General features: G+C 40.1%; 1 protein-coding gene across 2 annotated transcripts in view; it reads left to right on the top strand.

The window, feature by feature from the left end:
• LOC115636983 (forkhead-associated domain-containing protein 1-like) overlaps positions 1-23,100 on the top strand; it is a 38,704-nt gene that overhangs the window by 3,501 nt on the left and 12,103 nt on the right. The window contains exons 3-16 of one of the 2 annotated variants that reach the window (XM_030537767.1): positions 821-901; positions 2,396-2,545; positions 4,550-4,745; positions 8,362-8,432; positions 8,769-8,906; positions 10,260-10,367; positions 11,224-11,313; positions 12,019-12,244; positions 12,963-13,044; positions 14,118-14,224; positions 15,029-15,188; positions 15,535-15,664; positions 20,010-20,145; positions 21,977-22,101. In XM_030537767.1, coding sequence (XP_030393627.1) covers positions 821-901; positions 2,396-2,545; positions 4,550-4,745; positions 8,362-8,432; positions 8,769-8,906; positions 10,260-10,367; positions 11,224-11,313; positions 12,019-12,244; positions 12,963-13,044; positions 14,118-14,224; positions 15,029-15,188; positions 15,535-15,664; positions 20,010-20,145; positions 21,977-22,101 — 1,800 coding nt within the window. The remainder of the gene's footprint in view (positions 1-820; positions 902-2,395; positions 2,546-4,549; positions 4,746-8,361; positions 8,433-8,768; positions 8,907-10,259; positions 10,368-11,223; positions 11,314-12,018; positions 12,245-12,962; positions 13,045-14,117; positions 14,225-15,028; positions 15,189-15,534; positions 15,665-20,009; positions 20,146-21,976; positions 22,102-23,100) is intronic. The other variant, XM_030537768.1, reaches the window with a different exon arrangement.

Here is a 23,100-nt window from a genome sequence, read left to right as displayed (position 1 = left end):
GATTGGGGCTGGAATGTTAACAAGAGGCTACCAAGAGCCTCTTCTAGCACTTGACCTTTACCACATCAGTTACTGTGGGCCCAATCCTGCTCACAGTAAAATTAATGTCAAAACTTGTATTGACTCTAATGGGAGCAGATATGGACATCAGTTTTGTTCCTCAGTGGAATCCTTTTGTTGTGTGTTTACTGCTTATGTAGTTAAATTCTTTCTTATTCTGTTTTGTATTTTGTTGCTGTCTTTGCTTAGGAATTATTATAGGGATCCTTATTCTGTTTTTTTAAATGTATTTATGTTTCTATTTTATGCACACTTTCTTCACGTTCCTCCCAACATACAGTACTTAAGATGGCATTCATTTTTCAAGAATCAGTTTTAGTTCACTGACAATGATTTAACAACCCCCCTTGTGTCTTACTGTTGATTATACCCTTTAACTTAGTAGACAACGTGAATAATATTATTAACTACAGGGCTATGCTATCAATGTGGTGTAAATGTACAGTTAGTAGTAGTGTTTGTTGAGGGACTATTCTGCTAGAAAATTGATTGTGAGATGAATTTATAGCTTAAGGCAGCAAGGGCAAGCATGGTCACTGGGCTCCAAGGTCAATGATCACGGGCAGAATACCCTCAAAATTCATTCAAAATTTCTCTTCCTGCCCTCTATAATTACTGAAAATGTTCATAGAACTACATAATTATTAAACTGGTGTGCCCTCCTAATTGACTTTTCAGGAATAGCGCAGACTAGCCAAATGGAGTTTCTGTTGACTCTAGCTGTTAGTGATTTTGTTTACTTTACCAATCTCTGCTTTAGCTGGAGTGTTTCAAAAGGCAAATGATTGAAATCTTCTATTCACAAGAAGCGGAAATTCCAGAGACTGTAACAGATCAACAGGTTAGTTCAGGTGACAGCAAACACAACTTCTTGGTGCTTTTACATTTTCGGGCCTTCTGATGCTGAGGGAGCAGATCTTTTTTATTTTGTTGGTTTACACACGTTTAGCTTGTTGGCTCTCATTCCCAATGATACAGACTCATTTTACCAATTGAAAAACAAAGGTAATTTTGTAATCTCTCTGTCCCCGTCCCAGACAGCTGGGATTCTTTCCATGCAGACAAGGTGCTGCAGACACCTTATACAAGGTGACATATGATGATGGTCCAAAAGATGCTCATGAGTACAGAGCTAAGGTACCTTAATGGAGAATTTTGGAGTAGGGAGGTGGGGAGAGAAGTGAGTTGACTACTATATGGATAAATTGTACAGTCCTGATAAATGGATCTGGTGCTATATTTGAGTCTTATTTCACTGGAATACCAATTAAGAACGGAGGGAGCTCATCTTTTTAAAAAAATGTTAAATTCAAATGTTTTACTGCTGTAGGAGTTGGCTTTCTGCCTTCTACCACTTTCTTCATCTAGGTTCAGGAGACCATCCAAGTTGAACACTTGCGTAAGGTGTAGTTTAAGATATAATGATTTACTGGTTTCACCTGAAAAATCAACAATATCTAACATTGTTGTCTTTAAGAAGAAATGTGATCATTTCCCCCCTCCAAATCTGGGGTTGAGCAAGTATGCTTTAATAGGAAAACACATTTCAGGATGGTCAGGATGGGTAAAATTTTGCACCAAATTATTGTTTGAATCCTAGATTTCCAAGACTCTGAAAGTTTGCCCATGACCTGGGGAAAGGCTCATTTTCTCTTTCATTTCAGTCTGCAGGATCTGCTGCTGACATTTACTGCATGGAAGTTCTACAAAATGGAGACAAATTGGGTTGCACATTAGAGCCATCTTGATCCTGCCAGGTGCTGAGTGCTCTGGCCTTGATTCAGGAAAGCACTTAAGCACATATTTAAATTTAAGCATCCATTGAAGTCAGTACTGAGCAGCATACAGATTTGGCAGATAACTAGTTTAAAAGTACTTACTCAGTTTGCATGCAGCAATTCTGAGTGTGTGTGTGCATGCATGTGCTAGCACACATATTCTTCCATATGTGCGTGAAAATTATTTCCAAGCATAAAATTTGCATGTGCATTGAGAAGCTGTTTTTGAAAATTGGCCCCTTGATGGTGGGATATTCCGTCAGCCAACTCATAAAAAATTATTTCTTTGCCCTAGATCCTTAAAGTTATTTAGGATACTCCAAGGTATTTAGCCAGAAGTCAATGAGAGTTAGGCACCTAAATACCTTTGAGGATCTGGACCTTAGTAATTAGTAAAGCACTAAACTATTTTAGTCAATTATTATACACTGAAATAAGAATTGTTGTGAAAAATGTAAGCGTACATTTACTAAGCCAGTCTTTTCAAGTGAAAATGGGAATGTCTTCCATTTTTTTGTGCATTTATTTCTTCTTCTGCCTTCATATCCTTTTGTCAGTTAATGGAAAAGATAAGACAGATCACTGATGAAAATCTGCAGATACATGAAGAGAAGTTATTACAGAAGGAAATAATTTCCAAGGACTCTGAAGAGAAGGAAGTATCTGAAACTGTTGAGGTGTTGAAGAAATCACTGGATGAATTCCAGGTCACTTGTTTAAGTGCTTTTTGTATACTGAAAGTGAATTACACGATAATTCAGATATATTGCACATGATTGTCCTAAACACAGACTTAATTTAGATATTTAACCAGAGAAAAGATCTGCTGCATATGGTACTCAAGAGATGTTCTCCTGCTCTACAAATCTGTGGAAATGCTTTGTTGTTGTTACAGCTGGACAGAAATATTTGGATGAAACATTTTCCCACCACAAAATGCCAATTAGTCGAAAGCAAAATTTTCCACTGGAGCATGTTGATTTCAGTGAACCTTTCAAAGGAAACCAAACAGGATTCCAGTGGAAACATCCTGTTTCCTGCCAGCTTGCCTACCTGCCCATCGCCCCTGTTTCTCAGCAATTTCCTGGATGGGGATCTGGGTGCTGGGCAGGGCTGGCTCTAGCAATTTCGCTGCCCCAAGCACGGCGGCATGCCGCAGGGGGCGCTCTGCCACTCGCCCGTCCCGTGGCTCCGGTGGACCTCCCGCAGGCGTTTCTGCGGAAGGTCAGCTGGTCCCGCGGCTCTGGTATACCTGCCGCTGTGGAGGGTCCGATGGTCCCGTGGCCTCCAGTGGAGCTGCCGCAGGCGTGTCTGCGGGAGGTCCACCGGAGCCATGGGACCAGCGGACCGTCCAGAGCCTCCTGCCGCCCTCCCAGCAACTGGCAGAGCGCCCCCTGCGGCGTGCCGCCCCAAGCACGTGCTTGGCACGCTGTGGCCTGGAGCCAGCCCTGGTGCTGGGACTCTCCAGACTCCTAGCCTCCTTGGTGAGCTGCTGCAGAGTTGGAACCTCCCAGGACTTCCAGGCTCCTGACTCCTCCTCATCTCCCCCGGTGGGCTGCCAAGGAGTGGGGTTCCCCAGGCTTCCTGGCTGCCAGGCAGGCTGCCACGCTGCGGGGAACCTGGAAGCCCCAGATGTTTAGAACTGCATACAACAAAACCATGGTAATTGCATGTACATATGCAAGCTAGACCTTTGGTTGGCCATTTGCATGTGAATTTACTCTGAATACAAAAGTTATGTGCAACTCTAAAAAAAAGATGCAGTTCTTTATTTTATTATTTTCAGTCTTCCAAGTTAGGCTTTTAGTGCATCACTGGGATGTGAGGAATATGATCCATTGTCCATTTGATCTGAACAAACTACTGTTAATGTGAAACCCCATTTTTGCCACGCAGACTGCTCAGCAAAATGTATTTATTGAAACTGAACAAAGATGACAGATAAAAGTTGTAGACTGGGATTTTCAAAGAAGCTCAAGGAAGTTGGGCACCCAGTTCCCAGTGACTTTCAATACTAGATGCAAGACTCCTGAGGATATAGTATATTCTTGATTTGACCTGGATAATTTTTCTAGTGTATAGGAGTGGAAAACCACATACTTTGCTTTTTCAATTGTCTTGAAATAACTATAGTTTATTTTCCAATCTTATTGCTGAATGTATGCTTGATTGACTTTACATTTTAACTGTGTGTGTGTGTGTTGTGTGTGTGTGTGTGTGTGTGGTGTGTGTGTGTGTGTGTGTGTGTGTGTGTGTGTGTGTGTGTGTGGATAGATAGATAGATAGATAGATATGGCTGAGGTCCCTAACAATTACTAGGGGTAATACTACCAGAGATACAAATATGGTTTACTGTGAGCACTAACTATTCCCCATCATGAAAGTATCAAAAATTGTCTGAAATGTGGATCGAAAACTCAGCTGAGTTCAGAAGACAATGGAAATAGCCATTGCAGGATAGGGCCTGCTATGCATCACAGTACACATGCAGTATCTGATAAAGTGAACAAAGTAGTGTTACATCCCACAGAAACCACTTTCCTGGAAGTTGTTGCAATAAATAAATAGGCATCTTTAAAACAGAGCATGATTGTTGTAGCCATAATACAATGTATTTTGTTGTAAAGTGTTTATTGTATTAACTGTTGTGTTTAGACACAAATGACCCATAATCATGAGGTTTGGATTGTTTGTTATTCATTCTCTTTCAGGCTTTCTTAAACACCTCCTATTGTAGCAGTAGCTTGAAAAGAGAGATTTGTAACCTTCAAGATCTGTGCATTGACCCCTCTGTCTTTTGGATCCACACACTGGTAGTTGAAATTCTAAGAAGTTTACTCTCATGGGTAGAAGCAGTGGAGCAGCTCCTTCAGGATGTGGGCATTGACATGTCTTGCTCTGACAAAGGTTCTTGGTTTTCCTTTTCTTACGTGATGTGTAACATTTTTCCTATATACTAAGCATGAGAGTTCAAAATGCAGCTTAAAATACTGTCATGTATTAATCTTAGGCCCAGTTTTTCACAATAACTAAGGCTGGGTTTAACAACTACAGTGTCTTAGAAGATCGAGTCAGCTGGGGACATCTGGAGAGCAGCAGAAAGCAACATTCTTGTTCATTTCAATACCATACTTCCTCAGAGGAATTGACTAGACAAGCAAAACAAGGAGGAACATGTTGTGAACAAAACCACAGCAGATAGTTCTGATACTAGACTTGCCAGCTCTCTTTTTAGTATTTGTAGCTGGGATTTTCAGAAGAGCTTAATGGAGCTAGGTGCTCATCTCCTTTGAAATTCAGTAGGAGTTGGGTGCCTAACTTCCTTATTCTCTTGTGCTGACACTATTTTGAACTAGTTTGCAGACCTGCAGCATTGTAAATCATCATTAAAGCCAATGGTGGTTATGGCAAAAACATAGGATGTCATGGCAAAAAAAGACAGAAGTTGTAGTTTTAGTATTTAGCAAAAAAGAAGAAAGTCACGGGACACAATATTTTAAAGTTCTTTCTTTAGGGAAACTGAGAATAATCTATTAAATATCCTTAATTTTACAATAAATTATTTAACTAATAGTTGCAATGCATCTTAAAACCCAAACTCCATTCCCCTGGACTTTATATAGAGTCAAATGCATAAAAATTCATGGAGAAGTCTTGCTCAATAGTAGGGTAATAAAGATAATTTTCACAAGAAAAACCTAAAAGGCAGTTATTGTCCTGCAAGTCATGTCTGTGACAAAACTAACATTACAACCATTCTTAATCCCTCTTTAAAATACTAATATGTATGGGCTTCCAGTTTCTTAGACCCTTTTAGGAGAGATGGTTCCAAACCAAAACCCTTCCCGTGAACATCTCCAAATTTGGAGAAGTTTGCATCTGGGTCCAAAGCTGAGAGTGAATTGCATGGCTGGTCACTATCTTTATCACAGCCCAAACCAAAATCCCAGCTCCTGACATTCCGAAACTGTGGAAGTTTTGTTTTAAGTTTGCAGCTTGGCTCCTTCTGCATCTCTTGGGTTTAGTAAGTGCTTGTGTATTATCAAATCAGCTGATTTCTGCTATGGTCATTATTCATCCCATGGCATTAAAAGAGTCAGATCCTGAAGCAATTTCTGTCCATCTGTCTTATTGTATCCCTTTATTTATGGCCAAACTGATACCAAAGTCACGTAGCATAGCTGATATCACCTAAACCATATTTTGATCTTTGACCTTCTAAATATATTATTTATATTTTGGATCTTCTGCAGTTTCATATCTCCCTCCATGCCAGTTATTCTATGGTGGTGGTTCATTTCCTTTTGTAATAAAAGAAAAGGCTCTTGGCGGTGAATTTAGCACTGCTAGCTATTTTAGTGCCAGAGCCCTTATCTTAACTCAATGGTGCAAGGTAACAGATTGTCTTGTCTTTCCCTTCCACTTTAATCTGTATTGTGAAACAGAGCAGTTTCTGTTCTGATTTGCTGAAAATCAGTTAACTTTGTGTGTGGAAAAACAAACCGCTTTTCATGTCTCGATGGAGAACAATACATCATGTCATGCAACTCACATTGTGTAATCCAGTGGCTCTCAAACTTTTTTACTGGTGACCTCTTTCACATAGCAAGCCTCTGAGTGTGACCCCCCGCCTTATAAATTAAAAACACTTGTTTATATATTTAACACCATTATAAATTCTGGAGGCAAAGCAGGATTTATGTTGGAGGCTGACAGCTCGCAACCCCCCATGTAATAACCTTGCGACCCCCTAAGGGGTCCTGACCCCCCAGTTTGAGAACCCCTGATGTAATCTGATCCAAAGGTGATTCCTTGAATTGAGAAGAGGGGAAATTAACTTTTCTCTCACATGGTGCTTGCGTACAGAGCTATAAAAATTGTATCTGCTCATACAATTTGAATTAAAAGGGTGCAAAAAGGCCTAAGAATGCCATTTACCTAAGAGAAAGTTGATTCTTCCTCTTTTGAAGGAATCCCCAAAGCAGAAATAAGTCGAAACGCAGCCACAATGGCAGCATCATTAAGCAACACCATCATTTTGTGATCATCCTTTCAGGGGAAAGTACTAGTTTCAAGCTGTTCTTAAAATGAGCCTCAGTTAAGGAGTACATTTTATTGTGGCTGTGTTCCAGGTATCGGCCCATTGATTTCTTTGATTATTTTGCATGATCTCTTTAAATAGCTATAGTTTCCTTAGCTTAAAAAATACCCTGTAGCATGTTACAGACCACAGTGGTCATGAAACCACATGGGTGTGGTATGCATATGTTTTCCACACCGCTTACCCAATTAGCAGATGACGACGGGTAAATTGTCTGTATCTTGAATAACACATCCAAAATGACATCTACTCTGCATTTTGGGGGTCTGTATACCAATAACAATACTTAGCACTTGACAAACATGACACTCCTCACACCACACCTGTGAAGTAGCTAATTATTATCCCCATGTCGCACACATGGACACTGAAGCACAGAGAGGTTTAGGAGAGTCACTGGTGGAGCTGGGACAAGAACCCAGGAGTTCTTGGCTTTCTTGCTACTAGCCAGGGCTGCCTCTCCAGTATGAGCAAGTGATTCTCATCCAGTGACAATATGCTGCTCCATGGAAGTGTGATTGTCATACAAGGAAAAAGCTGGTAGTTGTGCCCTCTTCATCACAGGTTAGTTACTGCATAAATAAATGAATAGGCAGTGTGTTCCTTTCCTATGTGAAAACAGCAGAAGGGGAGAATTTATACTCATTAACCCACTACTTATGAGGACCAAAGCATGAACCACATCTTCTTCTCAGGGCTGAAGGACAGCATGGAAAGGGCATAGCAGGTGGCCTCAAATTCACACATAAGTCAGAAAATCCTGAACAATAGATTTTAAGACGATCCTCTGGGTCTCAGCCCATTCCATATAGTGTCCCCACCTGAGTGTGACTCCAGGTTCTTCCCCTGCATTAGTAGCAATACTTATTCCATTGCCAGACCACCACACCCAGTCTCATGTGTATTGTAACGTGTCACAAAGGCCATGGAGGGGGGAGGGAGAAGGAGGAGGGCAAAAAATTATGCTGCTCCAAGTTATATCAACTCCTGCAGTTGTTTCCCTCATTTGTTTTATGTATCTGTGAGATGAACATGTAGAGTGTCTGTTCCTTGACTTCTCCTTGCCCCTTCCCTTCTCAGAGCATGGGTTGTGCACATGTAGTTGGTAAAGAGGGGGCTAGTAGCAGCTACACCATGGCGTTGGATGATTCCAGGGAGGCCATTTTCTGACTCTCTTGGCTCTATTTGGTCTCCTCAGCACTGTAAAAAGGAGGGGAGAATAGAACCTATAGTGAGGACAGTGAAATCTAGGATTAAAAAGGCCAACCTTGAAGCTATTGATTTAGAAAGCAAAACAAAGGCTAGGCCTTTCCATGCATCATCACATTCCATCAGTAAATGACCAGAAGTGAGAAAATCCCTACGTAATACAAAAAGAGATTATATAAACCCCTGTCATTTTAATTTTCATTTCTTGCCAAGGAATGGCCTCATACATGAAGAGTCTGCTGGAGAATAATCATGAAACTGTGAGCAGAATTGAAACATTGCAGGTAAAAAAAAAAAGTCACAAGACTCTTTATTAGTAGATTTGTATTAAAAGAAAATATGGTGATAACTATTAGCGATCTGGTTTAGAGACCTTGACTGATTAATCCAGAGTGGAACAGAGATGTGAAGTGTAGGATATGCCTGCAATGCAGTGTTATGGAAACATTCTATGTCCAATGCCAGTTTTATAGCTGAATACACTAATTACAAATGTTGTTTAAACATAATTCTTTTCTGAACAGTTTGTTAAAATGTTAGTGAACGTCCACATGATTCCTTCTCATTATGTTTAAAGAGTCAGTTCCTTAATATCTTTGTTTTCTAATATTTCTCTATAGGCCCAGTTAGACAAATTACAGGAATCCCAGAATTCTCTGCTACACGAAAAGCTGAATGAACTACAAGTGGAACATGAGAAAGAATTACAGGACAAGATAAAACTAATACTTTTAGAAAAAGAGAAAGAAAATAGAAAGGTATAGTAAAGCAGTTTATTTTTAAAAATGTTTCTTTTATGCTCAAACAGTATATACAAATACATTGTTGTGTTTTGCATGTATAAAGAAGATAATCTCTAGCCCCAAAATTCAGATCCAGATCCAAACTTCTAAAAAGTCCAGGGGTGAAATCCTGGCAGCTTTGAAGTCAATGGGAGTTTTGCCATTGTCTTCAACGGAGCCAGGATTTTACCCCAGATCTGGTGCTCTGCTTTGGGCCTATGTCTGTATGTTTCTGTTAAAGTGAGGAGAGAGATCAAGACTCGCAATTACTGCACAAATGCTAAATGAATATAAGAAGGAGCCAGTAGAAAACAATTATGTCGCTGTTAAAAGCATTGTTATCTAAGGTTTAGAGCAGCAAATTGAGAATCAGGAGCCCTTCTGTTCACAGCTCCGCAGCTGACTCCTAATTTGAGACTGGGCAAGAAAATGTAAACCATTCTGTGTATCAGATGACTGATATTTCAAATGGAATAACAATAGATTAATTTACCTCACAGTATGTTTTGAAGTGCTTCGATAATTTGTATGAAAGATGGTTTATAGAAGTACTATATGTATTCAGTAATGATATTGTTTAGAATAACTCCCTGGGAGGCTGAAGCTGGAATCTACATCTCACCTTTCCTCCCCCTTCACATGCCCCTCACTGGTTTAATGCATATTATAAGGCTGTTTGTGAATGGTGAGATGGTGGCCATAAATGTATCCCTTTGTAAAATTGCTATAGCCTCTGTTATGGAAACACCCCTCCACAATTGAATATATCAGCATATATATTTGTGAAGAAAAATATCCCTGTTAGATCAGATTTTGGTCTGTGACTTTACCAGTCTTCACTGACTTCCTTTAAATTCAGGGAAATACAGATCTTCAGAAAATCCGGGGTTAGCTGGGACAGAGGAGGTAAGGGGGAGACACTTTGTTTAAAAAAAAATCAGTTCTCTCCAGCTTGACTAATTTCTGCTAGCAGCCAATCTTTCAAAGACACTGTGATTACAAATTTGCCTGAATTATTCATCAGTCTCCTCTTGAACTTCCTTCCCAGACTTCTGGTTTTCAAATTAACCAGTTGATCAGCAGACCATTCACTTTCCTTTTTCTTTTTGTCATCTCTGCAGTGTCTCTGATGAAGTATTCTTCACTCTTCTTTTTAACATTGTGCCAAGTCCAGCTAATCTTCCTTCTTAATCCATCCTCCCTCCAAAACCCTGACTCCTATTAGTCACTCTCTGCGTTTTCCGTCTCAACAATGTCCTCCAACTAATATTTCTTTATTTGTTACGCGAGCTGTTGGCTCTTGGGTGATAATTTGATATGATGTCTCAGATTCTGGACAGTGCTGTTGCCCAGGAAAAAGAAAAATTAAAGTTATCTGTGGAGGAAGAAAAGATAAAGGTCCAACATTTGGAAGATCAGTGGAGACATATGACTGAGGTATTTAGAAATCCAAAGAGATGAAATAGAACATCTGACATTCCCATTTTCAAAATCCACTCTAATCTTAGAGCCCATTGGACTGTGTTCCATGAGGAGTTTCAGTGTCAGGCAAAACTCAAAGAGGAGGTAAATGTGTTAGCTATACATCCGGCATGTGTATGCACACACCAAACACACATGCTTTGGGAAAACCTTTTTTAGGTGTGTGCCAATCATCCATAGGGCTCTGAAATGATTAAAAACCTAGAAGCAAGGGAAGCAGCTAGCAGGTAAAGCAGACGAGGATCTGCACCACTTCCTTTATAGTCTGATCAATGCACCTGCAGCTGTATTTCTTTGCAGCAACAATGATGTGCAGACAAGTTCTCTTCCCTGTTGATGTTCCCAGGCCTATATATACTTGCTTTGTCCCTATTCAAAAGGATATATTTGGATATATTTGGCACCAATTGGAATTAACTCTGGTACAGTAATAGCTAGTGACCTCTGACATTTTTTTAATCTGTGCAGTAGAATGCAAAGAATATAATTGTGAGTTTCTCCAGTTGAAATACTTAGTATTCACAATAAAAAAATATAATTACTTATTATTTCTTAATGTATTGCAAACTCCTGGTGCTTAAATAAAAAATTAAATCATGTTTATGACTGTGAGTCAAATTCATTATTGGTGTAAGAGGGCACATCACCATTGACTTCAGTGGGCATGTGCCTACCTACACATGATTAATGTTCCCAGAGATTACGCGTATAGAATGGGTTGAGTGGGATTCAAATACATTTCAACTCTGTTAGGAATGAAACGAAAGAGTCTGGTTCTTTTTTCTCATCTACTGCTTATTTTCTGATTTAGATAATTGAACTTAAAATGAAAGAAGAAGAAACTGTAAATGCCAAACTGAGAGAAGCAGTGGACAGCTTAGAAGAGGCTAGAAAGAGAGAGGTAACTACAGTACAGAGGAGAATAGATTTACTAGGTTTTGCATTATACACATTTTTGTTTGAATGCAATTTCTTTGTTGCACCTCGATGAGCCAGGACGGTTCAAGCACATCCAGAGCCCCCTGCAAACCTATTAATTTGAAGGGTCACCTCCTAGGGAACTGTAGCCCACAGAAAAAGTTTGTGGATATTGTAGTAGTAGCTCATAGTTTTAGCTCTGTAGGTCCCAAGCTCAAGCAGGGTCAGTTACATAATCAAACTCCACCAGTCCACACTTATAGTTGAAATTATGAGATGGGTTGAGAGCTGGGGGAAGAAGAGGGGAACCAGAACAAGGGCCAGGGAATAGGCAGCACACTGGCAGTGTCCAAGGGAAGCTGAAATCACCTTCGTTGGGGGAAGTGACAGCAACACGTAGGCTGCAGTAGCTGGATCCCTGAAGCAAGGGAAGCAGCCAGTAAGTGAGAGAGCTAAAAAGGCAAGAACCCCAGCCCGCCCACAAACGTCAACTATCTCCACTTTCCCTTTGGAACCAGTTCCAAAATGTTGGGGCAGGGACTGGGAATGGTTCTCAGGTCTTGCTACTGTTCATGACACACAGCTTGTTCATTCACTTCTTTTATGATATGGAAGAAAAGTTCGGAGCAGAGCTTTGAAAAATTTCCATAGAAAATTTCTCAGAGGCTTCTTAATAAATGTTTCCTAGGCCATGTTGCAAGACCACCTGTTGATGCAGGACAAACATCTAACACTCATTCAGGAGGAGAATGAGTTACTGAAGCAGAAAATTCAGAAAGAGATAATGGAATATAAAGAACAAATCAAGCAACATTCAGAGACAATTGTGGCTTTAGAAGACAGACTAATGGAAGCCACAGAGCATCAGAAGACTATAGAGGAGGAAAATGTAGCTTTGCGGGGAAAAATAGAAAGTAGGTAAATGGATGTATGGGAGCTGTTTTTTATTATTATAATAAACGCTCGGCTACTGTTAAATTAGCTGCATATTTACAGAAACTATAGTACATTGACTTCTACTCTGGAAGAGCATTCTCTTGTGTGTTACTCTGAGATCTGGATATCTTAGTAATTCAGTGATAACATGAATCAGAGTATGAATAATATATTTATGAAAAGTCTTTTATTTTACTATGTTTTCTAGTATGACTTTTCCAGATGCACTCAGGCCCTGCTTTAGTGAAGGATCTGTAACCCTTGAAATCAATGAGACTTAAGACCATACTTAGAGTTAAGCATGTATCAAGTGCAGCTGAATAGGGATGGACTTTCATACAAGTTTAAAAGCTTTCCTGAATTGGGGCCTAAGTGACTGACAGGATGAAGGACCAAATCTAACATTTTCTGTATAATGTGCCATGGTTACTAAGCCAAATATTTCCATGTAGTGGCTTGCTGTCCTTTAATACAAAGATGTGAATGACCGGATTTGAACAGACAGACTTACAAAAAGAAAGACCCTAATCAAATAACGTAATTCATTTGTTGGGAAATCTACTGAACAATCTCAAAAGCCCTCTATTAAACTCAGGTCACATCACAAAGACAAACAGACCTCAAGTATGCATAGGTTTTGAGAATAAACTAGTAACTTAGTTGATCGTAGCTAGTCTGTTTAATTTTTTACTTTAGTATTTCAGAAAGAGCCTCAGAAGTCAGCATCGTTTGTTTCACAAGAGCTTTCTGACAAGGAAGAGGCCCATGTTCTTCTGATGTAAGCAGCTGACAACTATTCTCTGATTTTGATCATCACGTAAAAGGGTTTAAGGAGAAAACTAGCAATCAGCAACAGACTTTTTACAATAAGCCCTCTTTATACCACTGGCGATATAAAGGAGCCTCCCCATGGGTGTAAATGGAAGTTATTCATGCTTTCAGGTCCCTAAGGGTATATCTACATAGCAAAGAAAAACCCATGGCTGGCCCACGCCAGCTGATTTGGACTCGTGGGGCTTAGGCTGCTGGGCTGTTTCATTGCCTTGTAGATTGCTGGACTCAGGCTGGAGCCTGAGCCCTGAGACCCTCCCACCCTGCAGGGTCCTAGAGCTTGGGCTGCAGCCCAAGCCTGGAAATCTTCACAGCAATCAAACAACCCCGCAGTCCAAGCCTGCGAGCCCAAGTCAGCTGGCATGGGCCAGCCATGGCTTTTTCTTTGCTGTGTAAATGGGACTCAGGCCCAGAACATCTAGTAAATGTGCATAGAGTCCCATCTAAATGTGAAATAATTCGTACATAAGAGGGGAGCTAGTCTTTATATCATCTTATTTTGTGGTTTTTCTTCTACTCAGTATCATTTCTGGGGACTTAAAGTATATTGAGCCACAAAAACATAGAGCATGTAGTTCTGACATTGCCTGGACTACTACATTCATTGCTTTTGTGGATTTGAGTATGGATGGCCAATGTACTTCCCATAGGCCAAGTGATGGCTCTCAGAGTTCTACACAGATCCACAGCTGCTCTCATCTTCACTGTTGCGCTTTATCCAGCTGAGACTATGTTATATAGTGTTTTACCTTGATTGGAGTAGGTCTGATGCAAAATAGCATGTCATTTTATCTGTCATCCATTCTTCAACGTCTAGGCACGTTGGCTTGAATTAAGAAGTGAGAGAGACAGTAATACCTAACTCTACGTGCCTGGATTTAGGGGATTTAAAATCACATTTTTAAAATAATGTGTGTGTATTACTTATATGATCTTACCCTATATGACATGTACACTTTAAGTAATATTAATCTTTCAAATGAAATTGGGTTTTGCAATTATCTGCCTCATGAATTTCAGAAGAGAATTAGCAGCTGCTCGGAAGGAAATCCAGTCCAAGCAGGCTATCATTTTGGGATTAAAGAAAGACCTCTCAGAAGCCAAAGCCAGAATGTCGGACATGATAGGTTTGTGAAATGTATCATGTGACTTACAATACTGCCATGACTTCCCCCAGAACATACTTAGAGAATAGGTGTTAGTGGAAGGAGAAACAAGAACATGAAAATGGATATTATTTTCTCTCTGGAACATTTTCACTGAGGTTTAGGCAAAAGCAAAATTGGCTGGTTTTCAGAAAGTGCTCAGCATCAATCTTCTGAAAGTCAAGCCCCTTTAAGATATCTCAAGTTGGGTATCCAAAATCACTAGACACTTGTGATACATTTGGCCAGAATTCTTAAATGCTTTATCCTTTAGGGGCTTAAATATTGTATTGTGCATAGGAAGGAATATTGTGGAATGAAGTCTGAAAAAATAGTTTTAAAACTAGAATTGTGTGCATCTGATTTATTTAGTGTGCTGGTAACCATGGAATGTGGGTGCATGTACCTACACTACAAACAGGCTGTATTGTTTATTGTTTAAATGAATATCCTATCTCATCTCAGTACTTTTCCAACCTAGAAGGAAAACTTCACTAGCATGATATAGACACAACTGCCGAAGTGAAAAGATATACCTCGCTCTGGGTTCTGAGGGGCAGTAAACTCAAGCTCTAATGGACTGCCAGAGTGAGTGAGCTCTGTAGGGAGGTCCTTGGGTGTACACAGCTGTGGACTGTCGGAAAAAGCACCTTCGTTGTTCTCAACTATCGTGATGTTGCATTGGGAAGAGAAGCCTTCTCCAAGACCCTAATCCTAATAGAGTTGAAGGCACCTAGCATCACGCACTAAGGTAGCCAATAACCACTGAAACCTCTCTCCATGCAGGAGAACTCAATGAGAAACAAAAGATGGAACTGGAGCGGAACCTAATTCTTGTTAGAAGCCAAGAGAGTGAACTGAACATGCTTAGAGAGAAGCTATTTGCAATGTCAGACCTTGTGGACAAGAAGGATAAAGACCTGAGAACTTCAGCTGAAGAATTAAGGTATAAGCCACCTCAACATACAGAATAGCAGAGGCTGAGCTAACCAGCCTGCAAAAAAACCCACTGACTTCATAAGTCAAATGAGTATTTCGTTTAGATAACTACTTCCCTTGGAAACATTTTAAAATGTAAATTTTTACTTTCCTCTGTAGAAATCTCAAACAGTCTTATACAGGGATTTGGAAGAGCCATTGAAAATTGAGTTGTAGCTAAATCACTGCTAGTTATCTCTTCCTGTCTATGTATTTGTATGCTTTAATAGTTATTCATGTTGCTGTTTTCAGCAGACTGATTATTCACCTTCACCCATCATCCTCTTCAGCAATATTTTCTGCTCTTGACACAGGCATACGAAAGAAAAACTGAAAAAGCTGAAGCATGCAGCAAAAGAAAAGGAGAGTGAATTTGAAAAGCTACCACAAGCAGATGTGCAAGTCAGTAATATCACAAAGGATGAAGTCCCCGAAACCAAAAAGGCAAGTCCAAATCAAAACTAGTCAAGAAACTGAGGATGCAATAGACTAAACTGAATAATAAAGGATAAACAGTTGTTAAATAAAGAAAACCTAGAGCAAGATGTTCTTGACGCAGTAACAGAATCAAACTGAGCGGGCAAGCCCTGGTCAACAGTCTATGAGAAGCAGGATCCAGAGATCAAAAGGAAGAGAGAGAAAGGATCCACAGATGATATGTATTTCATAACATTGCCTTTGGATTGGAGATGTTTGTTTCACTAAGGGCTGCTCTTTAATCAGACACTGCTCCTGATTCTGATCTCACTTACCCCAAGTCCACTTATATGAGAGCACACCAGTTGAAGTCCATGGAGTGATCGGTGTAAAACTGTACAATGGTGAAATAAGAATCAGACTGCTGGATCCATTGCTTTCTGGCATATATTTGAAATTTTCACTGCCAGATTTGGTGCTCTAGGCAGCTGTGAGGGAAGGAGGTGGAGGGTTGTATTTACTTCCCGCCTTTAGGTGGATTGGGCCAGGGAGCCACATTTTTAGTCTCAGACCAGAGCAACAGAAAAGGTTGGTTACTCACTGCCTTGATGAGTCTAGTGCTTTCCAGCAGGCTTTCCTGGTATATATATTTGTAGTGGTAATCGTTTTATTGCGCAGCTGTGTGCTATCTATGTTATGCACCATCAGGTTGTGCACCTAACTATCCTAAACCATTGCATAATCTGACTATTGCTACCCTTGTCATTCCTTCACTTCCCCCCCCTTCCTCTTCTATTCTTTGACCTCTTCTGCTGCATCTCGTCTGAAATTAGAGTTCACATGTTTTCAAGGCAAGGATTGTATCTTTCTATGTGTTTGTGCAATTTGTAATGCAAAAAGGTGCTGAATTTGATTGGGCCCTTTGGGTGCTACCGCAGTACCAATAAATGTGATATTAATGTAGATGTGGGATTTATGATGGATGGCTTTATTGATCATAATAGTAGTAAGAGGAAAATGGTAAAAAGACTTGAAGTGGCTTTAAAGTTCTTGAACAAGAGTTTGTTTACTTGCCTTTGTCACAGAAGTACATTCACTGTTAGACAAACAGCATTCTCTAATGGGCTATGCCCGGGACTGAGAGTCAGAAACTTCTCTACCCAGTTCTGCCAATTCTGCCACTGACATGTTGGCCCTGGGCAAATCGCTTACACTGAAATTCTCAAAAGTGGTTTCTTTTAACTTCAATGGCAGTTGTCAGTGCTCTGTACTTGGGAAAGTCCAGGCCCAAGGTGTCCCCAATCAGATACTCAAAAAATTGACAGGTTTCAGAGTAGCAGCCGTGTTAGTCTGTATCCACAAAAAGAACAGGAATACTTGTGGCACCTTTAGAGACCAACACATTTATTTGGGCATAAGCTTTCATGGGCTAAAACCCACTTCATCAAAATCATTAGCAACTTTTGAAATATTTAACCTCTCTCATCAGGAATCATAACACTCAAAAACCAGTAGGAGAACACTTTAACCTGTCTGGTCATTCAATGACAGACCTGCTGGTGGCAATTTTGCAACAGAAAAGCTTCAAAAATAGACTCCAGCGAGAAACTGCTGAGCTGGAATTGATATGCAAACTAGATACAATCACCTTAGGTTTGAATAGGGACTGGGAATGGCTGAGCCATTACAAATATTGAATCTATTTCCCCTTGTAAGTATTCTCACACTTATCAAACTGTCTGTACTGGGCTATCTTGATTATCACGTCAAAAGTTTTTTTTCCTTACTTAATTGGCCTCTCAGAGTTGGTAAGACAACGCCCACCTTTTCATGCTCTCTGTATGTGTATATGTATCTCCTCAATATATGTTCCATTCCATGCATCCGAAGAAGTGGGCTGTAGCCTACAAAAGCTTATGCTCAAATAAATTTGTTAGTCTCTAAGGTGCCACAAGTACTCCTGGTTGTTGTTTTTTTTTCAAAAAATTGAGTATTCAAAATCACTAGTTTCAGAATGGCAACTGTGTTAGACTGTATTGACAAAAACAACGAGGAATCCTTGTGGCACCTTAGAGACTAACAAATTTATTTGGGCATAAGCTTTCGTGGGCTAAAACCCACTTCATCAAAATCATTAGCAACTTTTGAAATATTTAACCTCTCTCATTTCCCCTTCTGAAAACTCAGGATAACAGTTTTTACATACTGCACAGGCATTTTGTGATGATTACTTAGCTAATGTTTGTACAGCTGTTTTGCAAATATGAAGTGTTGAAAGTGCTAAGTGTTGTTATAATTGCCAATTAGATTGTGTAAAGCAGCTTGGAAAAAAGATACCATGCTCTAGCTCTCCCACAGCACATTCCTATTCTTTCCTGTGATACGTAGGCAGGGCCGGCACTTCCATTTAGGCGACCTAGGCAGTTGCCTAGGGCACCAGGATGTGGGGAGGCGGCATTTTGCCACCCTTGGTGGCAATTCGGCGGCAGGGGGTCCTTCCGCACTCCGGGTCTTCAGTGGCAATTCAGCGGCGGGTCCTTCACTCACTCTGGGACTCGCCACTGAAGTGCCCCGAAGACCGGGAGTGCAGAAGGACCCCCCCGCCGCAGAATTGCCGCCGACTGGGAGCGCAGAAGGACCCCTGCCTAGGGCGCCAAAAACCCTGGCGCCGCTCCTGTACGTAGGCAGATAAGGTCTAATGTACGGTATAGGATATTTTTGCGAATCAGAAAAGGGAAAATTGTGCACTGTTTTCCTGCTTTGTATTGAAATGCTGTGTATATATTACTGTCAAAAATACAACCTTTTTGAATCTGTTCATAATAGCAGAAAGAGGTTTTTTAATTAACATCTTTATGAAAATCCTCTGTAATAACAGGCAGAATGCAAGACGAATTGACTTGACTTATACAGCCAAAGTGGTGAATCATAGCTGGGTGTTGCACTGAGAATTATCACCTGCCTCTTATTACACACACAGGAGGTGGGGAAGTTTGCAGCTATATATGTGCAGCACTACTTATTTTTCATTTTATAAATGAATTGATTTTAAACAATATAATGAAAATAAGCATTGAGACTCTAGATAGTATCTTCCAGTTATCATTAGCTGGATGCAGTTTGAATTAACGTGCCTATATAGATATCTGTGTATATTAATCGTAAAGCCAGACACTGAACTGTGGTGGAATACTGAAATGCATAATTTATATATATTGTTAAAAAACAAATGGGGCATAATTTATAAGATCAACTTCAGATGTGGCGTTCAGAGTGAATTGCTTTGAAAACAACAAACAAATCAATGTGAGATGCAGTTTCTTGAGAAGGCAGGGATGGAAATAATTGAAGAGAGCGGTGCCTTAATTTAAACCTCTGTTGAAAGGGGTTGAAAAAGCTGACTTAACATTCAATTTACACGTTGAGACCAATGCCAAATAAGCTGCATTGAGGTGTGGCGGCTGCCATCTTGGCTGACACAGCAGGGACTGAACCAGAGCCCTCCAGAGCTAAAACGTGTGAGCTGCAACAGCTTTAACTGAAGAGCCAAAACTTTGCAGTTAGGACAACTCCTGTCCTTTGTGGATTGATGCAGAGAGGGACCGATACCACACATTCTCCAGTGTGTTACTAAGCCTATGTCCACACTACAGCTTTAAATCGATATTAGTAAAATTGATTTTATAAAACAGGTTTTATAAAATCGATTTTACGCGTCCACACTAGGGCACATTACTTCGGTGGTGTGCGTCCATGGTCCCAGGGTACCATCGATTTCCGGAGCGGTGCACTCTGGGTAGCTCAGTAAAAGAATAGGACCAATAATTTCGATATCCGTCCACACTAACCCTAAATCGATTTAGTAATGTCGATTTTAGGGTTACTCCTTTCGTTTAGCTGGAGTACAGAAATCGATTTTAAGACCCCTTAAAATCGATTTTAAGTGCCTTGTAGTGTGGACGGTTACAGCGTTAAATCGATTTAACGCTGTTTAAATCGATTTAACGCTGTAGTGTGGACCTGGCCATAGGCACTGCTGTCCAGCTGACTACTCCTGTTTTAATTCCTTATCTTTCAAACCAATGGAGAGAGCTACTTTTCCCACAGCACCCAGAATTTGATTCTCAAAACACCTAAGATGACCAGCACACGACTTCTAGCTGGTGAGATCAGAATCACAGATACTGCAAGTGGGGTAATAGTTTTACGGAAAGCTGCAGAATTTTAGGGCCCAAGCCCCTGCATGCCTGTGTTTACTTTGAAGCAAGGTTATGATGTGGCAGTTATTCAAGAGTTACATGGTGCTTGTTTGTGCAGAGCAGAATAATTTGTAACATAATCAAGGATGGTTTGGATGGGTTTCTGATTTCAGAAGCAGACTTTGGACTTGGCGGACCTAGGAGCTAAATGTAAAGGCCTCAGACATGAGGAGATAATTCAGCGTCAAAAAGATGCACTGACTGAGCTCCGAGACAGAATCAAGACGCTGGAAAAGTCTGAGCCTTTAAGTAAGTACAGCATGCAATTCTTCACTAGAACATTTCTTGGTAATTGTGTAGGTTGAATATAACTGAAAGGGATACTGGCCTCTTGTACAACAGTGAAAGAAATCAAATTTGTGATGTTGGGATTACTGAATTTTCGTAGTATGTCATGACTAAGGCCCCAGTCCTCCTCGGACTTATCCACGTGTTTAACATTAAGCACGTGAGTAATCCCATGCAACAGAATAGGAATACTTAGGCCAGGTCCACACTACAGCGTTAAATCGATTTAAACAGCGTTAAATCGATTTAACGCTGTAACCGTCCACACTACAAGGCACTTAAAATCGATTTTAAGGGGTCTTAAAATCAATTTCTGTACTCCAGCTAAATGAAAGGAGTAACCCTAAAATCGATATTACTAAATCGATTTAGGGTTAGTGTGGACGGATATCGAAGTTATTGGTCCTATTCTTTTACTGAGCTACCCAGAGTGCACCGCTCTGGAAATCGATGGTACCCTGGGACCATGGATGCACACCACCGAAGTAATATGCCCTAGTGTGGATGCGTAAAATCGATTTTATAAAACCTGTTTTATAAAATCGATTTTACTAATATCGATTTAAAACTGTAGTGTGGACGTAGGCTTAGATGTTTAAAGTTAAGCATGCGTGTAAGTCTGTGCAAGAGTGGGGTGTAAACCAATAGAACGTTTAAAGCTAGGAAAGGCAACTAACCTACATTGTGCAACCATTGTCCTTATATGAACAAAATCTGCTCTTGCTTTCACCAGCATAACTCCATAGAGTTGAATGGATTTACACGTCTGCAAAGCCAGGCCCATAGTTAAATGATAATAGATGCATACTGTGTATCATTCAGAGACAAGTGTATGTAGGTCTATACCTATGAAGGGGCTATATTCTGCTCAGAGGTCAGCAAAATGAATCAGCAAGAAGAACCCTTTAAGGTCTGTTCACTATATTTTAAGATTCAGATACTGAGCAGAGGTCTGACTAGACATCTAAATATCATGGGCCACATCTACTCCTGATATAAGCAGGTACAACTCCACTTAAGTCAATAGTTATTCCTGCTTATACCAGCAACGAACTTGGCTCTGCGAGCAGTATTAATACAGTAAGTTATATGTGTTTTTGCTGTAAGGTTCCTTTCCTGTTTTAATTTAACTTTTTAAATTGTTCTCTCTCTGGGTATGTCTACATCTGAAGCTTGGCAAAGTGATTCCCAGCTCGTGTTGACATACTCACGCTGGCGCTCATCGAGCTAACATGCTAAAAATAGTCGTGTAGCTGCAGTCGCAGCGTGTCTAACCCATACTGAATACAAATGTGCCTGAACCCGCTGGGTACATACTTAGCACAGCTAGCTTGTGCCACTGCTGGCTGTGAACCCTGCAACACTATTATATGTAGTGCACTAGCTAGATGAAAACTAGTGCAAGTATTTCTATGCAAGCTGGGAATCATACCCCTAGCTCCAAGTATAGAAGTAGCCTCATTCTCTGTCCACAATTTATACATCTTCAGAAAAATACCGAAGATAAGTATAATCCCCATAAAATTCCGGAATTAGAATAGTAATTTCCAGTGCAATCCCTAAATTTCGAACCTTGAGTACAGTGTCTGATTACTAGATTTATTGTGGGTTCTGTCCCTGATTTTATGAGAAATACATTTCATGTGTCACCCATTTTATATTTATATTTTTACAGGAAAATTTATTTAGGAAATTTTGAGAACTATTATTAAAACAGTGTGCTTTTAGTAAACATTACATCTTACATGTGACAATGTAACAACTTGCGTGGGGGGGTTTCTTGTTCCCTTAGCTATTAACGAGAAGGTTCCTGAGCCACTTATAGTGCTAAAGAAAGACCTATCTGAGAAAATAGCTCAGAAAATAGGCTTAGAAAAGGAACGTGTGCCGTCATCAATAAAAAAAATGGAGGCCAAGGTAAACAGAATTTTATATGTTATTTTAGTTGTGGTTCATTAGAATACATAGGAACATTTTTAAGGTGCAATAAGAAAACCTACAGATAAATATTCCTTAATATCTTTGACTTTTTAGTACAGTTCTTGAAGTCGTTTGTCTTTACAAAAAGTGACTTCTTGTAACTATATCTATATAGAACTTTTCCAATATCTCTCTTCTTTAACTCAGCATCACACAATGAATGTTGAATTAACATTTTTAGGCTGAGATTTGCAAAGCTGCATAGAAGATTTGGACACCCAGTTCTCAATATTTTTCACTTCAAGAGAATAGTGCTGATTAACACCAGCAGAGGATCTGGCCCCACTGCCCCTACATCCTCTGTGGGTCCATCTTACTATCTGCCTTTAGGCTGTGAACCATGTGAAAGGCAACAAAATGTATACGGAGAACAATAAAGGAACTCCCCTGATAGTGTGAATGAGTGTAAAAAACCAAGGAAGCCAATTGGTGGAATCAAGTGGAGTTTAAGTTGAAATGAATGTTTTGATGTTCATATTATAGTTTTTTTTAATCATTTTCTGTCTTAAAAAGTCAGTGGTAATATGGGCAAGCTCTAGCTAAAGAGAAGAGCGTGAATGTGATAGCAGGAAAAAATGAACAGTACACATGTAATCAAAACCCAACAATCACTGGGCACTGAGCAAGAGGTGGACCCCAATTAAAAGCCGGTAGAAATCTTCATGTGGAGGTGGTGCCCCTTTGAGGGTGGATAAGAGAAGAAAGACGCATGGTTAACCAGAAATCAGGTGTGAACATGTCATCTAGTGTAAGGAGATACTTGCTGACAGACCCTTTGCTTAGACCAATACTGTACTTTGTACAACAACATAATAGGCCTTCTGATAGCCAGAAATGACACACTTTGACATTGGTGGGTATTTTTTTGATTTGTTTGTTTTCTGTGGGAGGGAGAACAGGATTTGGTCTACTAGTAGTAAGGAGATCCATTACTCT

This window comes from Gopherus evgoodei, chromosome 18, assembly GCF_007399415.2.
Source record: "Gopherus evgoodei ecotype Sinaloan lineage chromosome 18, rGopEvg1_v1.p, whole genome shotgun sequence".
In the NCBI taxonomy this organism is placed as follows: domain Eukaryota; kingdom Metazoa; phylum Chordata; order Testudines; family Testudinidae; genus Gopherus; species Gopherus evgoodei.
The sequence above is the reverse complement of the archived record's forward strand: the minus strand, read 5'-3'. Positions and strand labels throughout refer to the sequence as shown.